The 18545-nt window shown below is 38.5% G+C and overlaps 1 protein-coding gene across 3 annotated transcripts in view; it reads left to right on the top strand.

Moving 5' to 3' along the window:
• Positions 1–7139: 7139 nt before the first annotated feature.
• The window catches only part of HEATR5A (HEAT repeat containing 5A), a 66326-nt gene continuing 54920 nt past the window's right edge, over positions 7140–18545 (top strand). For 2 of the 3 annotated variants that reach the window (XM_063398877.1, XM_063398875.1), the window contains exons 1-3: positions 7140–7438; positions 16061–16144; positions 17623–17876. In XM_063398877.1, the coding sequence (XP_063254947.1) occupies positions 17751–17876 (126 nt within the window). In that variant the 5' untranslated portion in view covers positions 7140–7438; positions 16061–16144; positions 17623–17750. The remainder of the gene's footprint in view (positions 7439–16060; positions 16145–17622; positions 17877–18545) is intronic. The other variant, XM_063398878.1, reaches the window with a different exon arrangement.

Genomic DNA, 18545 nt, shown 5'->3' with positions numbered 1-18545 from the left:
CATTTAAATAATATTGTCCTGATGCAAATGACTAACACAATTCATTATGATCTGTGTGCTTGGAAAAAACATTGTAATTCCTCTCTCTGTTGGAGGTCAAATCCTAAAAAGTGCTGAATAATACCACTTTTCACAGACCTTACAGGAACTGTGGGTATTTAGTATATCTCAAGAATCGATCCTTTGAGGTATAATACAAAATCTGCAGCTTTTAATATACTTCCTGTCTCCAGAAAGATCTTTGGCAGCCTGGCAATTCATTCTCTATAGTTAAAGAACTCTTAAGATTTCTAAGAGGGATAAGCTTGAAAATGTTTAGTGAAAAACAGACTTCAAACCAAACTCCATCTCATATAAAACACATAAAAACTAATGTACATTTCAGTAGTTCTTAGGACCAGACAGAACTCAAATTTTTGTGAAAAGGTGAGTATTTGTGTATTATCTGGCCATTTCTGATTTATTTGTGTATCCATCTTGGAATACTGATTTCTGCCATCTTCTGCTCCAGGGATTGGCAGCTTGTTGAATGCTGTGCCCTTTGTACTGCTTTATTTATATCTACTATCGATTCACAAACCACTTACTGAAGGAAGCCATTTCTGAATAACGTGCTGGACCATACTGGTAAAAAAATTGATTAAAATTACTTTTTCAAAGCCAAATGCTTATTCTCTTCAACCATGAATATACACTTTAAACAGATGACCTGACTCTGCTTTAAATAGTTTCTGTAATATGACTAGACAAAAACTCAGATAATTATCCTGTTCTATACTTAGAGAATATCTATTAGAAGATGCTTAATATTCCCCACTTCCTTGAAATAACCTATAAAGTGAGGAGTTGTCCTTATGCTGTTATGTCTCTGTTTCAACTGCCATGCAGAAATTTGCAGTATCAGGTTTTTGTGACTTTGTTGGCAGCGCACACACCCAATGTGTTGAAGCTGAGCATGTGTGGACTATGAACTGGGCTCATAAACACTCACTAAGGAGTTCAGGGGCAATAGTCTGTTTTCTGGTCAGCAGTATTCCTGCTTCCTTCCCATGCCCTTTCTGGAAATTTTTACCTCTGTTGCTACATAGCGCATGCAATATATGAATTTACAATATACAAATATTAATCCAGAACTAGCATTTAGTAAACAGCACGTAGCCCAGTAATACTTGCAACTATATTGCTACTGCTAGAGACAGTCCATAGGCCTTGTCCCAAGTGTTCCAAGAGCTCGGGATGGAGGCTTATCACAGGAACTTTCCCCAGGCTTCTCAGAGCTTTGGTTTTACTTGATTTGGCTGTAACAAAGGTTTTTTCCAAGAACTATGGCTAATTTGATTTATGTGTAACCACAGCTGTTATATAGATGTTGATAATTAGTATTTATTCTGTGTAGAATTATATATTTATGACTCTTACATGGTGTTACAGGGTACAGAAATACAGACCTATTAAAACAGCAGGAGATTTGAGAAATGAAGACACCAACTGCAGTGTAAAGTAGAGGCTATAAACAACTTGCCAGTGGTCATCTGAAGAAATACAAACCTGGAGCTGGGCAAAACTATTCTTAGGGATAAAAAGGAGAAGAAAGAATGACTATATGAGATAAACAAATAGCAAAACACTTAAGATGAACAACAACAGAAAATACATATTTGCAGGCCATTTAAGAAAAAGCAGGGAGTAAGACCTTACTAGAAAATGTATAAAAAGAACCCCAAGTGAGATATTTAAAAAAAAAAAAAAAAAGAGAGAGAGAGAGAGAAGAAATCATAAATGTCATACTCCTGCAGGCACAGGACTCCAGATGCTGATGATCCATTGTGTTCCCTCTACCAAGTGGAAGCCACAAGGACAGGAAAGGGCAAGCATGACACTGGGAAGACGGTAGGTACTAAATAGTGCATGCATAACAACTTTTACTGTACTATTATTATTATTGAGACCTTCTATACAGTTTATTTTTATTTCCTTTGTTTTTCTACAATTATTAGATTTGGACTGATAATAATTCTTTGATTAAATTGCTAAGGCTGCAATTAATATAAATTTGGTGTGACTCTAAACATAGTGTGGATTTCTTTTTGCCTGTAACAAGATTTTTCACATAACAGTTTCTGCAGACTGTTGCTTCGCATGTTGAAATGGCAGCCACATGATGGGCTGCTGGATATCAGCCAGTCTTTGTGGTGCTTTTCACCAGGTCTTTTAATTCATCTGTGATGTCTGATCTCATTTACCACAAAAGCTCCACAAAAATTCTTCATTGTGACTCAATGCAACAACTGCTCTTTAGCTCCTCTTCGAGAACAAAGTTCACATCTACTTGCATTTAAAAGTATGATCTGCTGAACTTCAGTCTCACCTGTGGTATAAAAACAGCTTCTTTGGAGAAGGAGGGATGAATCTTTTGAGCTTCCATTATTTTTTGCTTTTAGTTTCTGTTACTGTCTTCTGTACAGACTTCTTCAAACAGATTGTTTCTCTTTGGAGGCTGGAGTGGCAGTATGCCACAGAAGGCTAGAGTGGTCTCCACAAATGCACAGGCATTCATTATGTGAGGTCTGCCACCAAACTCTGTTGTGACTGACTTCATTTCTTAAATTCTTTGCATCTCAATTCTCATCTAATAAATGGCTATCTATTTTTGTTTTCAGTGCCTCCATGTCTTCATCCTGAAGACCATACATTGAACAAAACAATGATCATCACCATTTCATGTGTTGCACAGCACAGTGAGAGCCGAGTGGATTGTCTGGGAGATTTACTCTAGAGACATTGTGACTCTAGAGTCACAATGGCTGGACAAGAACAGGAATCAGAGCTTCCTCCTTAATGATTTTCTTGGGGAAACAGCACCCAAAATTTGAGACACTCTCAAGAATTTGATGAATTTAGTATTTCCTGTTTATTCCTTCTTGGTTTCTTGAAGCTTCTTGAAACAACTTTCAATTTGGGAATCCCCTGAGATTCTCGAAAGAGTCTGTTACCAGCAATTGCAGCTCAAAGGTAAATGGTGTATGTGGACAAGAGAGAGAGACAGCACTTAGACTAGCCCAAATACTATGAATGTATTGCACATTTTCTATTTAAACCAATGCTATCTTCTAGTTCAATTACTGCCAGTGTGTGGCTTTGGGCAAAGCAATTTTCTGCTCCACTTTTTCCATCTGTGATACGAAGAAAGAGTGAAAATGGGGGAAAAAGAGGTTTAGAACCAGTGGGTTTTTCCCCGTTCACTAAAAGCGAAAAATCACCTCTGATCCCCTTCTTCCATTAGAAGGCAGTACCTTTCACCTCTCTTCACCTTTGTTGGGGCTACAGGAAGTTGCCTTTCACTACTCCTACTTTAGCCTCTGCCTCACAAATGTGACTTAAGCTAATGTTCAGAGAGCCCTTTGAGTACCTCAATGCACAGTGTGGTATCAATACAAATAGCACCTCATAGTATTTCTAAATAGGAGTGATCCAGACAGCACGGGAAAGCAAATAAATGGCATTCCTGGCTTACTGTTCTAGTTCATATGTATCTCATTACTCGGAATAAAATTGCTTTCCATTCACTTTAATTATATTTACTGCTGTAAGTGCCACAATATGCCCTATTACATCAGTATGTGTTAAAAATGTGCAAGAAAAGAGCTTAATGCTATTTAGATGTGCTCCATTAGAAAAGAGACTGGCAATTAAAATTTTGGATTAACATTGAATGTAAAAGGTTTTGGGGGGGCCTTAGTATTTAGCTGGAAATCTATCCCTAGACCTAATTTTCTTATTTCCCCCTTCCATTTTGGTAGCTGAATCTAACATTATCTAGGCCTGCATAATACTTTTATTTGCATTTTAGGATTTAAAATAACAGCAGGGCTGTGTAATTGCTTGGCAGGAATTCAGGCCTTGCATTTTTGTGATAGTACAAAAAGGAACTGTGTTTGGAATAAAAAGAAGCCTAGCAGTATTGTAGCATAAAACTATACATTATTTTTGATATTCAATGCGTAAAAAAAGGAAGAATGGTACCTAAAGCATTGCAAAAGCTAGGACAGGCCAAACTGTACTGGGTTCTACGTGCCTCCAGAAAGTAAAACTAAATGGTTACTCTCATCATTAATTTAAAGACATCCCTTCTTAATGATTTTAAAATATAATGGAATTTGGGTTTATTTGCTATGTAATTATTTGGTGATGTAACATTTGAATAAAATCAGGCCCCTAGTCCTGTGATTCCTACTCATGCGTGGACAATCCCACTGAATTCAAAGGCATACATTTTTTTCTCTTCCTCTAGAGTCACTGAGGATTATAAAGCTGAAAGAATGAAAATATTTAGCTCAGAGGCATATGTGACTGTACAGATATTCTACTATGTCTGGAATTTGTATAGAAAAACTGACTCATGCTCTAAATCAGTCAACCAACTTTACCAAAATAGACTAATGAGAAGGCTGATCAGTAGGTTTGGGCATTTCAATTATTTGCCAGTTGCTTATTTTATTAAGTAATTTGTTATTGAAGCATAGTCAGGACTAATGGGGAAAGGGAAAATTAAATTAATATACAGTGAATGCATCTAATTGTCCTATTTTTCTTTGTTTTAGAACAAATTACTATAAATTTGCACAACTTTTTTTTAAAATTTTAGATTGAAAAGGGGAAAAATAAAAATGGCATGCATAACTGCTAAAGTAGATGCTAATTTGAATCAGTGCATGTTAACAGTCTGTTGACCAATTTAGGGAAAAATAATAGTAAAAATCAAGGTTAGCTATAAATCCAATGAAGACAGACCCTTACCCTTATGTAAGCACTACTGGCACAAAGCAACCTTAAAGCTGATGTACCCAGAGATGGAAAGAAGATCCTGTATCAATATGCTTTGTTATTCCAAGTGATTCATATCAGTTTAGCTCTAACAAAGCATTACTTAGATCTGATTTCATGTGTCCTGGGGGGCTGGCCAATATAATTCTTGGGAAAAACTGAACAAGTCTTTACTTCTTAATGAATGATGAATCTTAATGATTTTGTCTTGCCCTGTGTTCATGTAACACTCAGCATTATGAGATACAAATATTGAGTGGGTCTCTGCCTGCTACCAGAACAGAGTGAATAATAGGTATAATAATGATAATAACAGCAATGATCTTCCAAAAATTATTCTAGAATTAGGGTTGTTTATTTGTTTCTGAGTTAAACATGATCAACCTTCACAAATATTTACAGGAGTTTCTAGTACCTCAGGATTGTCAGAGAGCCCTTGTTTTTCTGGAGTCCCTTATGGAAAAAGTCATAACATAACAATTTTTGAATACAAATTGTTCAGCTGACCTTTTTCACAAGTGAATTGCAAATCACTATATTAGTAACAGCAATTCAGCTCCTGATCAAAATGAGGTTAATTTAACAAATAATTCTTTCCTGGGGATGAATATGTGATTTTTGAAAACAGGTTAACACCTTTACATCAGTACAAGTTTGTGGAGTTGAATTCTGTGAAACATAATGTACATGTAAATAATGTAAATATGTAAAGAATTTCCTGTTTCAGGTATGAGGCATATTCTTCATTACCACATCAATTCCCAGAAGTTTTGTGAAAGGTCATTGCATCAGTGCTCATTTTTATCACAGTCAGTTCAGTAAAAATGAAACCAGTGTCCATATATGGTAACGCAGACTGGTGCTCATGGCATCTACAGCACAATGTAATCAGGCAGCCCTGCATGTGCTCTTTGGAATATTTCTCAGCAGAATCATCTGCATAACTGAGTACAGATGTTCACAGAGGATGCCCTGCATGTAAACTTTACATATTGAAACTATGTGAAGTCAAATGTAGAAGCTTATGCAAGATTTAGACACAATTTCTGCTCCTGTGTTTTTTGTGTCCCAGGCATTATTCCCTCACCACAACGGGTCCCTCCCTACAACTGTCCCAAGGAAGGTTGGAGCCAGGTGAGCATCAGCATCTTCTCCCAGGCAACCAGTGATAGCACAAGAGGACACAGCCTCAAGCTGTGCCAGGGGAGGTTCAGGCTGGACACCAGGAAGAATTTCTTTATGGAAAGGGTCATTAAACATTGGGACTGCTCAGGGAAGAGATTGGGTCATCATCACTGGAGGGGTTCAAGAAATGTCTGGACATGGCACTTAGTGCTATGGTTTAGTTGACATTGTGGTGATCAGTCAAAGGTTGGACTCAATCTTACAGGTCTTTTCCAATCTTAATGATTCTGAGATACTGTTTGCACAAGTTAAAAGATAGTCCCAGAAAACACAGGCTTGTGGAGAGAATTACTGGTGGCAGATTCCAAACATGGCTGGGCATCAGCTGGAAAACTACAATAAGATTATTTTTTTGTTTATTTTAAATCTAAAAAATGATGGAGAGACATGTACTTTCCTCTTATTAAGACAGAACTTAAACTGATCACAGAATACATTAAAGAAAATCCCTCCAGTAGATATTTTCTCATGACCAGTGAGTTTGCTCATGAAAATTTGGAAGGGTGGAAGTAATTCCCAGTGACAAAGCAACGTCCTTCAGCTGGACCACCTATGCAGCAGGAGAAACGAGGTGAAATTCTTGGAGGAGTTTCAGCTGACCTTGTCTGTAACACACAGACATTCCTTGACTTGGGATTCCCTATCGATTTGGGATCACAGTTTACACTGATGAAACCCGGGAGTAACAACTTTTGCAAACGTTGGGTTTGACGAACGCTTAATATAAAGGGCGTGTTCCTGTTACTGTCCTGTGCAGCGCTCAGGGGCCCTCCCAGGGATATAGAGACGTGGATGCCTGAGGAGCGGAGATCAGAAGCCATGGCAGAAGCTGATTACAGCCAGGTACAAGCAGTGCCAGCTGAGCTATCTTCAAAAGGCATCCCCAAGAGGCTCTTTTGTTGCTGTTTTTGTGGGGCAGCGCTGAGCGCGAGTCCCCGGCTGTGCCCCGCAGCGCGGAGCCGCTCTCAGCCCCGCAGGCTGCGGAGCCCCGGAGCGCCCGCGGGGCGGTGACTCCGTCCCCTCCGGCGCCGCCACACCTCGCCCCGGGCTGCGCGCTCCCCGCGCCGCTCCCGCCCTCCTCCCGACCGCCGCGGGCGCTCGATGGCTCCGGGCCCGATTGCACAGCCCTGAGCACCGGAGTCGCCCTCGCACTCCTCCTCCCCTTCCTCCCCGCTCCCGGCCGGCGGGCGGCGGCAGCTCGGGCGCAGGACCCGCCGCCCCCCCGCGCTGGAGGAGGGCGGGCGGACGGGGCCGAGCCCGCAGAGCGGCGCGGGAGCGCTGCGGCCGGCAGGCACCGCGGGCTGAGGCACCCAGGGCAGCAGGGGCTGTGTGAAGGGGCAGCTCGGCCGAGCAGAGCTGGGAGTCCTGTGGGGCTGTGCTTGCCCGAGGCCTGCGCCCGAAAAGTGCTGGATCACCCCGGAGCCGCCAGGTGGGTCGGTGGGTGACACACACGCAGCCAGCTCTAACGCCGGCGGCCGGGCGGCTCCCGGGCTCCTGCAGCCCAGCCCAGCCCAGCCCGTGCTGTCGCGTCCCGGTCCCCGGGGCTGCGGGGCAGCTCTCAGCCCGGGAGGGAGAGAGGGGAGCGGGGCCGCGGGCCGGGCGCCGCCCGGGGGTCCCGGGGGCGGCGGAGCGGTGGTGTGTGTGTGTGTTTGTGTGTGTGTTGTGTGTGTGTTTGTGTGTATGTTTGTGTGTGTGTGTGTGTTTGTGTGTGTGTGTTTGTGTGTGCCTGCTGCGGGCGGGGCGGACACCGGGGCTGCGGCGGGCGGTGGGCATTCCCTTGCACCGAGGTTCCATGATTTTGGGGTCTGCTTTTATATTTTCTTATAAACCTTTGTCATTAAGAATATTTGGGGAGGCGTAGCAGTATTGGACATTCTGATACCTGGAAATGTTATCGTAAGCTTTTGCAGTTTGGATTGCTGGTTGTCTGGGTAGGACAATGACTAAGTTTACACCATATAACTGGTAAAAACCTTGCACAGGGACGTAAAACGTGTGAAGTTGCATTAGTGTTGACGTTTTTGAATGTGGGAAAGGGTAATAGGTGTTGTATGTTTAGTTAAGAGTAAAGTTTATTGAGCTATGGATGGGTGATAGGAGATGGATAAGGCAGATAAAAGTTAAGTCCAACTCTGTGTTTCTATACGTGAAATTTGATACCTTTTGAATTTTGGATTCATTAATTTTAGTAATTGCTTGAGTTTGGTGTTTGATTTAGTAGGATTAGGTGTTTGCAGTTGTGACCATGAACTATTCATTTATTTTAGTCTCACATGCCAGAAATATTTTCCCTGTCTTCAGAAATAGTCAAGGTATATTGTATGCTTTAGTGTTTTGCTACAGGATATGTAATTTTCCCAATTCATGTATGAAATAACAGTTGAGACATAGAAGATAGATTACCTCTGGTTGTGTAATGAATGGAGCTTGGGTTTCTTTTCCTGATGGTTTGACACAATGAAAAGGAGGTGGGGGAGGAAGCCAGTTTACTGTTACACTAGGTCTAGCTGTACATTGACAACTTGTGCTTGATTATTGAACATAGGATTGCTTTTGTACTCAGTAGAATATCTGACTTACTGACTAGTTCATGATGCTGCATGCCAACACATCAAAAACTTTATTAATCAATGCAGGGTGATTATCTGTTCTAAGATTCAGAACACCATAATGAGACAGGAGATAAGAAGCACCTTCTCACAAAAACATTTTCAGATTGCGGGATGTTTGTTCTATTCAGCTTTTACCGCTATGGTTTTTACTGGGTTTGGGTAGCAGAACCTTTAAAAAGACACACAATATATCTATCTCTACATTGCAGACCAAAAAGGCTTGAAACCTCTAGGTGGTTACATTTTTTGAGCTGTTTTGGCGTTTGCTTTGGGGAACAGCCACATAAAATACCTCGAGAATGAACCATTGCAGTGAGGTATGTCAGTGATTCGTGCCCGGATAGTGATCTGTGATCTGCCAAACAAGTCTCCTGCAGAGTTTGCATCTGTGAGGGCTTCTGCTGCTGCTGCTAAATCTCTGTGTCAGTGTGTTTCAGTACAGTTGAAGTCTAATCATACTATGGTGATTTTCAGGAAAAATACGTGTCCTTTTCTGGGATTTCAGTATATATTCCACAGAAATTCCCTGTGGTTTAATTTAATGCTAAGCTAGAGTGGATTCAGCATTGACCTTAACAGAAAATTGGTAGCTAAAATCAACCAGCTTTTTGAATAATCCATGTACATATATATCACCTGCTATAAGTCAATTTTACATTTTAATAAAAATAATTTTGTTTCCCAAAACTTCCGTCATTGTGACCAAAAAACCCTCCAAACAAACAACAAATCCCACCCTGTCAGCATACTTAGTTTGGTGTATTTTGTTTATATTAGATAAACAATATTGTCTACAACATTCTCAGGACTAAAGCTATGTTCAGACATATATTGAAATTGTTATATATTATTTTTAGTGGATGGATGTTTATACTTCTGTGGTTTTCATGCACTTGCCTTGCTATCACCCCAGGTTTCAAATCTGCAAAGAAATAAACCCAAAGCATTCTATGCATTTTTATTCAGACTGAAGCTAGTTATTGCTTTTTGAAGTGTACTTAGTCCAGTTTTGGGGAAAAAGAGAATGTTTTAAATGCGCTTTGTCAGTATCAGATATGATACTGTTCTTTTGACTATTAGAAGCATTGGTTAATTATTTATATGCAGTTTGCCTGGTTGACTGTAAACAAAACAATGTTCTGAGGTCCCTATAATGGAAGCAAGTTTATCTTTTGACTGAAACTTTCAGAAATAAACCTAAATACATTCAAGAGTTGTGAGGGCCAGAGAGGTCAGAGTGTGCCAGGAGTGCCCACTGTGGAAATCAGGAAATGGTTGTTTATATTTCTCAGTAACTGAATGTTACTGTTTCTTGGTTTCCTGGAATAGTGCTTCTCATATGGAGATAAAAATTAAAGTGATAATAAGAAACATGAAAGCAAAGTGTATGTAGTTTTTAACACGATGAATGAATGACTTCCAAAATTTTTTTGAAAAATGTCTTTAATATTTTGCATTGCTAAGAGAGCTATTGCATTTTCAGGCACTTTGTTCGGGGTATTTTTCTCTAGTTATGTCAAGCTTTGTCCTCAAGACTTCACAGAAATCATTCAGCATTCCTGAAGACATTGTCTTGTCGTTTCTTTCACACTTCAGCAAATATATATTGTGTTGTAGTTCTTATCAATGTCACTGTTGTGTGTGAGGACTGTGGGTGGTCACATTCCTTGAGTGAATATTTTTAAAACCAGGAAGCCCAGAACAAGAATTCTGATAGATTTCACATAGGTCTTTGTTGCCTTTAAGCTTTATTGCTCTTGCAGATACAGGGTAATTCCTCCAAAGCTTGGAAATTAGTAACACTTGATAAGCATTTTGGTAGGAAAACCGGTCATTTGGAACTGTTCCTGTGGGAATAAACAACTACTTTGTGTGAGCATCATTGTTCACAGAACATCAAAATACAACCCCTTTGTTTCACAACACAAATGGAAGTAGCTGAGAAGTTAACAAGAATTCTGTTTGGGCTGTGTGATATTTGTTCTTTAGTACAGCCTGAAACGCTATGGGAACACTGCAAAACCTACATATGTGGAGCATGCAATATGTGGAGATGCACTTGGTTTGCATCTTTAACAAGTCCCTGCATAAATGCTACCAGATTTTCAGTGAGAAAATAGACACATGGCTTTCCTGTGGCTAGTTTCTTCATCCAGAGCACCAATAAGAGAAAAGACTGAAAGAAAAATGTCTTGTTTCAACATCTATGATTTCAGAGTTGTGTTTCTAAGCAGAATAATTGCATACAAAAACACGATGTAAGTGGAAGTTGTCCTAATCCGGAGTCTTCAGCAATAACTAGAGGAAGTGGTTCTGCAATCATCTGTTATTTTTTTGTTACTCATAGTCAGACAGAGTCTTCCTTGCTTTTTGCTGTTTGGCATAAATATCTGATGCAAATGTGTACATATTTTTATTCAAAAAGGGAGATTTGTGAGGGAAACTGAATTCCACTATAGCATAGAATATACAATAAAACATACGAGTGCTCAACTGTGAGATTTATTTGCTGTGTTTTTCACATGCTAATGCACTCAAAATTTGATATTAAGCGTTATAGTTCTGCTTGATTTAAAGGCCTTAAAATTTTGGACCTTCTCCTCCGTGGCCTCTGTGGCTATTCTTTTCCATGTGCTCTGAGTTGTGGTCTTGTGATGACTTTCTCTTGTGGCTTGTTCTTGCAAACTGCTGTCAAATGTCACTGTTGGTCCCATCTTCTCTGTGCTTGGCTTCAAATGTCCCTACTGCTGACCAATGTAACATAACACTACAAAATACCTGGCATTTTTAAGGCTCTGCATTAATTTTGGATGAAAAGCACTCGTCAGTTTGATACCAAGGGTGACTTGGCTCAAATTGATGAGACCAGTGAGTGACAAATTCAGGTGTGTGTGTGTGTGTATGCATTGAAAGACCGCACTCTGGTTTCGTAAGTTGTTTTTAAACCTCTTCATGAAGTATTTAATCAAACACACCACTGTCAGGGGAGTTAACTTTCTCTTTGTCTCTTCCTCCACTCTCTTCCTCTTGTCTTGGTGCTGACATTTCCTGCATTTGCTTGTATGTTTCTTTGAAAACACATACAAGAAAGCACTAAAAGAGCACATGAAATTCCCAGCTTTTTATATTGGTTGAATGAAAGGCCAAGAGTGACAAGCACTACTGAATATAAAATATGTACAGAGGGATGGCTGTTACGTTGGTACCAGCAGTTAGCTGCTCTTGCTTCGTGTAACTCTGTGGAGCAAATATTTAAAACCTGTGTATATAAAGGTACAACTTGGCTGAATGATGGGGATCCTGCCATACAAAGGATCTGTGCCATCACTTACACTGATGCTGTTATTTAGCTTTGACTTCTCGAACTGAAGATTTTAAATCAGATTATTTCTGTGTATGCTATAGATTTCCTGGGCAGTCATATCTCCTATTTGAAGTTGCTGGAGCTTGAACCTGCTCTTTTTGCCTTCTCCAGACCTGGGGCCTCTTTATTTTTGCCTACTAGCATAAACAGTACACTGTAACTATTGGATTTTGGTCTATGTTTCATTCATTAGTAGCTGCGTTTGGCTGGTGCTTTAAGGTCTTTCTGCCCAGCTGGCAAAGACAGTCATACTGTTTCTCTTGTCAGAAGTGAGGCTAAGGGAGCTGGGCAGGAGGTTTTGTTTATGTTTGGAAGACACTAAACAGGTTCGTGCAAGGGTGTAGCAAAGGTTTGAGCGTCTCTGTCTGTCCGTGCAGTCCGCTCCGATGCACTGCTAACGATCATCCCATTAAACTTTTAAACAGTGCTGCAGGAGGAACATTGATCTCAGCTGTTAATGGCTGGAATTAAACGTGTCAGGCTGGAAGGCTTTCGCTTAAACGTATTGGTTCATTTGTTAGGCAGATGATAATAAATCTTGCTTTCTGAAGAAAACGTGCATTTGAATTCAGTTAAAATACCACCATGGTGCGATGAGAGTCATCTTAAAGCTAGCAGATGTGCTTCAGGTCTGTTTTTCAGCAGTGGGATGGTTATGGCATTGATTGTGTAGTCAATGGCACAATGGCAGCTGTTATGAAAACACTGGTTGTTATTATTACTGGTCATTTTTCATCTTATTCATTATTCTTTTTTTACTGTTACTCATTACTGTCAATGAGTAACAGCAGTAGTTTCTTAGAGGAATAATATGTACTTGTGTCTCTCCTTAGTCATTGGATTAGTCATTGGTACCAAATTGAATCCACAGGTTTATTATCTTATGTCAGATTTAGTGCAGAATTATGTTAATACTTTTGAAATTAGAGAAATGTAAATAATTTTTATTAAGGTAAGTTGAATGGCACTTTATTTTCTTCACTACAAAATAGGTGTAAAGAACTTAGATCCTCATCTAGACTGTGCATTAGATCCTCACTTGAGCATCTTACTCAGAGAACTGAGGTTGATCAAATTTCTGCTTGACCAGCACTTATTCCTGGCAAAGAGAGGCAAACTGCTGGAACAGAGATCAAATGTGAAAAAAATTTAAAGAAAATAAATTCATAAGTACAAACTTGCTCTATATGGTAGTTTCAATTACTTGTGTCAATCTGCATCAAAATAACGAGTCCTAATTCTAAGGCTGATTTTTTAGTGAGAAATCAGTTAGGAGTCTGCTTTATAGCAGATTACTTTTTTTTGGTACTGCTTATTTTTTTGTGCATGAGCAAAACACGCCAAGAGTTGAAAGGAAGAGTGAAATTCTCTAAGTTGCCATTATTGCTCATAGCTTTTTCATAGGAAATGTTATAATTTTTGACTCAGATTTCCATGGGAAAAATATACAGCAGTCTATGATCTGCCTCCCTCATCTTTTAAAGCCTGAGATTACCTAGCTTGGAATGAACTTGATCCACAGAACAGATCTATTTGGGTTTTTTACTCTGCTATAACTCTATCATGGGTGGTCTATTGGTTCTCATATTTGAAGGATGGTTGCTAAAGGCAGCTGCTCAGATCAGTCTTACCCTGGATGAGTCACCTTTTATTTAAAGAATACAGGTCCCTTTTTTCTCATTGTGGTTTGTCAGAAACTTCAAAAATACAATTATTGTTGCCTTTTAGTGCTTGATGCACCCGGTGGCATTCCATCTAGTGCTTGCTCCAAGAGCTTTTCTGAGCTCTTTTCTGACCAGTCTTGAGCAATCCTGCTTGTCAAATTGGCAGTTGATAAATGAAAAAAAAATTTTTAGTAGTAAGTAGGAACAACTTCTGCCTTGGCCGATCAACCTTTGTGCCAGTGTTGTAGCATAGTGTAAATGTAAAATAAACTTAGCTTGCAGGAAAAAAAGAAGAGGGATTTTTGATTGATCTGTTCTTGTAGTACTGATGGGAAGGTAATTCTTGTAATTGCTTCAGTCACCTAAAGACAAAACCAAAAGGATGGTGCATCATGTTAGTTGGTAAATGAAGATTTCATCAGGCATGTATGCCTTTTTATATTGGTTGATGGCATAGCATACATCTCATTTAGTTAAATTTCACATTTTTTCCCCAGATTTCTTTTTTGTATTGAGAAGCATCAAAATTATAACACCAGGGGAAAAGCTCTGTCAAGTAACTCAGCATATCTAAACGTAGGTTTCTTGTGAATAGAGGTGCACCTTTACATGCTTAGGTTGTATTTGCATTGGTTTACTGGTGCTGATGATGGCCAAGCAGCTCCAGTTGCTGATGGAGCTTTCACTCTTTCTTTGGTGCTTGACCAGCCCAGAGCGTGGCTGTGCCGTGCCTCCAGTTAGAGCAGAGTCCCACCCATGTCTGGGCAGCGTGGCTTTGGGTTTGATGTTTTCTTCTGCACTTGGAAATTGCCTGGAAACATCTTGTGTACATAACAAGGACATATTTATTATTAATCAAATGCAGCTCATCTCCAAGTTCTGTGCTTGTGTTCAGCTTTGCACTGTGAGCACTGTGCCTTTTGCTCTGTTCTCTGCAAAGCCATTATGCTGCAGGAGAACTTACCGCCCTACATTCTTGCCCTGCTTCTCCCAAGTTTGTATGCATGTTCCCTTCTTTTATCATTACTTTTGAAATTTCATAAATATCCCTGGTGTGCAGGCTTACAGCTTAGTGAAGAGAACCTCAATAAGTGTTTGGAATAAGTTTTTTGCACAGGGTGCGAAGTATGCTGCTTTCTCTACAGGTTTGTGGAATCAAGGTTTGCTTGTTGATCAGCAGTGGAAAGATCAGGTCTGGGATGTTTAAATGGGATGGAGTTTTTTTCTGCATGGACAGTTCTGTTTCTACCAAACTAATTCTGCATAATAAGCATCAGCCTCTGTAATGCAGTCTTTTCTTTGGGACATGCTAGTTTTTCAGCCATTTGAGAAATGCCAGTGTTCTAGTAGGCCATGTTAGCAGGTATTAATAAGATCAGCAATTACACCAGAACATTTTTTTTCTTTAATTTAGGCTAAAAAGAAATAATTACATTTATATTGGTTTTTTATATGTGTGCTTGTACAATTGAAGTGTTTCATTTAGAAACAAGTTACGATAATAACTTGAGGTAGTGTTGCTTAGGGCTTTGTCCAGTCAAGTGTTAGAAACCCCTGAGGGTGCAGGTTCTGCAATTTCTCCAGTCCACCAGTGGGCGATAATCCTTACAGTGAAAATATATTTTTTTTCTATCAAGAAGGAAGCTTCCTTGTTTTAATTATGAAGTTAAGAATCTATCTTCATCCTCTTGGTAACCTTCCCTTTGTGAGGTCATCTTGAACTTTTTCTTCAGCAGGTTGAACACTGGTTCACCAGGCAAAAAGAAGTTTGGATTACTCTGGTATCCACATGTACTTTTTATTTGTTTTCAGCATCAGTCTTTTCAAGAGTGATTGAAAAGCGGATGCTTTTAAAATAACATGCAACCTGTATTTCATGTCCTACCAGAATAAGTTCAAATTGAATGAGTTTTGAAAGGAAATGCTTTTGCCCATGAATTCTAGTATCAAAACTTTTTCTGGAGGCTAGGAAAATAGATTAATAATCCTCATGTCTTGTATTGATAGTATTGTACATTAATTTTTCAGAACAACTGAATTACCTTTGCCAGTTCTGCTGGTTGTTGGATAATCTTTTTAGAAAATTATTATGGTTATGATGTTGTTTGAACTTACTTTTTACTGGTTTAGAAATAAATTGAGTTAACAAATTTAAAATTTGAAATGAGAAAGGTGATTTCAGTAGTTAAATGAACCCAGCTGTATGGTGTGTATGGTGGATCTGCCAAATCTGAATGTAGTGTGTAAAGAGCTAATAATATTCAAGGCGGTCCAGTCTTCTTTTGGTGAGCTATTACTTAATAAACATTGTTGGTATTGCAAGCCTTTGGAATTCTTGTTTTCTGCAGAAACATTTTTATCTTATGTGCTTTCATTCTTAACATTGATCTTTGTATTAATTATTTTCCTAGAAAATTGAGTTCTTAACATCCTTTATCCAGAAGCCTGGAGCAGCAGAGAGACAGTTTTTACAATGAGGAGAAATTATCTGCTAGGTAAGTTAAGTGCCAATGTCTGGCAACAAGGTGATCTTTTCAGTTAGGGAAAACAGCAGTGAGTTTTAATCCTAAAATGGGTGTGTAAATTGCATAAGTTGCTGTGATAGTAGGTGGTTCAGAGATGGTAGACATTAGAACAGGCCTTGTGTGAGGGGAAAAAAGGAGCATTTGTGACCTATACATGTAATTTTCATACTGAGCAGTGAGGAAACTCTACACTTAATCCTACTTTTTTTTTGGTATGTTTAAAAAAATGTGGGGGTAGAGCTAAATTTTATGAGTGTTCTAGGAATGAGAATTGGTAAATTGTGAACTTCTGTGTACCTAGGCAGACAAAATACGTAGAGGTATAATGTGCTATGTACATTTAGATCTGCTTGCCATTTTATAGTGTGGTGCCTTGTCAAGCTGCTTGGTATTTCAGGTAGATTTGAAGTGACACTTCACTTTAGTAAATTGAATGTGACCAATTTTTATTGTGAGTAAATTTTATACAAAAATATGTAGAAAGTGGTAAACGTAACCTTCTGCTCAGTGTTTGATGACAACTTGAGTACTGAATTATTTATCAATTCTTTATATTGCCCATCTACTATTTGAGGGATCATTTTACACTGTAATATTGTTACTGCATAGGAAAAACTGTGTTCAGCAGTCTTAGTGACCTCTGAAAAGGATAACTTGCTTGGGAGTTTTAAATATGGTTGACATTTTAGCAGAATCTCCCTGACTGTTTTTATTTGTGAAGCCTACAGAATATTCTATTTTGTATTTTGAGTCTATATGGCATTTAGATATTTAGAGGGAAGATATCATGAGAAGCTTTTTCCATCTTGGTTTGCTTATCAACAGTGTGGAAATTCCCAAGATAGTCTGAGAGACATAAGTAAAACATAACTTCTATTGAACTTTGTGTTTTGAAACAATCTTTTCAGGTTTGGGTTTGGGTTTTTTTTTTTCCAAAAGAGGTTATTGGAGGTTTGCTCAGCAGTGAAATTCTGGGGGCTTTTTATGCCCTGCTTGGCACTGAGAATACCTGAAATGTTTGAATAATGTCAGCATTTATATTTGTGAATATAATTAACAAGACTTTGTTAACTGTTGGTTGCAGCTTTTGCTGCACTTTGTTCTTGATAACAAAATCATTGTTGGAGGTCAATTAGTCATTACTTTCAGGTATATGATTAAGGACTAAAAAACCTCACTTCATGAGATTTCAAAACAAGGTGAAGGAAAATCAGTCCTGATATATTCAGAAGTATATTTAACTTCAACTGGCATATTACATCGATACCATTATCTCATTTTCAAAAACATTTGGTATTACTAAGGACATCTATATAAAACTGCTATAATTTCCTTTTTATTTTACACCTTCCTTTGAAATTTTCATTTTAGTAAGTCAAGCATGAATATTATATATGATATGATTGTTGACTTTTTATTAACTTTTTTTTTGTCTTTTTTCTGTTTAGGTGTTCAGACTTCAAATTTGACAGATATTAATGAGGAAGAAAACTGATTAATGCAGTTTTGGTAGTTAGTTGGATTTTTTTTTTTTTTCATTTTGCACTATTGGGAGATTTGACAAAAATTTCAAGGAATGGAGTTAGCTCACAATTTACTACTTAATGAAGAAGCATATAACCAGCTTGGTGAATTTCAAAAAGCAGAGTTCATTTTTGAATGGTTACAGTTTTTGGAAAAACTTTTACCAGTGACTAGCAGAGTAAGTGTAATGAGACTTGAGAAGAAAAGTCTGTCTTTTTGTTATTTTGTTTAAACTCAAAGAGCAGTATGCAATGTTACTTGCCTCATGTCTTGTATGTACACGGAGTAAAAGTATGTTCAGTGTTAGCAGCAGCTTTCTAAATCTTGTTTTTTCTAAATGCTATAAGCCCTTCTAGTGACAGAGCCACTTGTCCAATGAAAGGATTTTAACTATCATTAAACTTCAATTATTATTGCAAGGTTTTGCAGCCCCATTATGAAGAATGTCAATAATGCTTCCACCTAGTGTTGCACAATTATTTGAGACTTCTCTATGAAGAAGGAATGTAACATTTTTCTCTTAGTTGTTTTTTTTTTTAATTTTCCTAGTTAAATGATAAAAGATCTTTTTCCAGACAACTCTCCAATTGTTTGATTCACTGTTTTGTGTATATTAACTAGGTTATGTAGCCATGTAAGAGTAAACTAACCAAAATAATGCTATTTAAGGGTTGTTATTTGTGATGAAAATAAGTAAATGAAAAACAGTGCAAGGTTCTTTTTCTTTAAGAGTATTAAAAAAATTATATAAGACTGTGAATAATTGTTGTAAGGGAAGTTCTTTCTTTTCTAATGCTCAAGTTCTTGAAACTCAGCTTCTTTTTTAAAGTTCTTCTTTGCTACTAAA

This window comes from Prinia subflava, chromosome 5 (assembly GCF_021018805.1).
Source record: "Prinia subflava isolate CZ2003 ecotype Zambia chromosome 5, Cam_Psub_1.2, whole genome shotgun sequence".
NCBI classification, from domain to species: Eukaryota; Metazoa; Chordata; class Aves; order Passeriformes; family Cisticolidae; genus Prinia; species Prinia subflava.
This window is presented reverse-complemented; position numbering and strand designations above follow the sequence as displayed.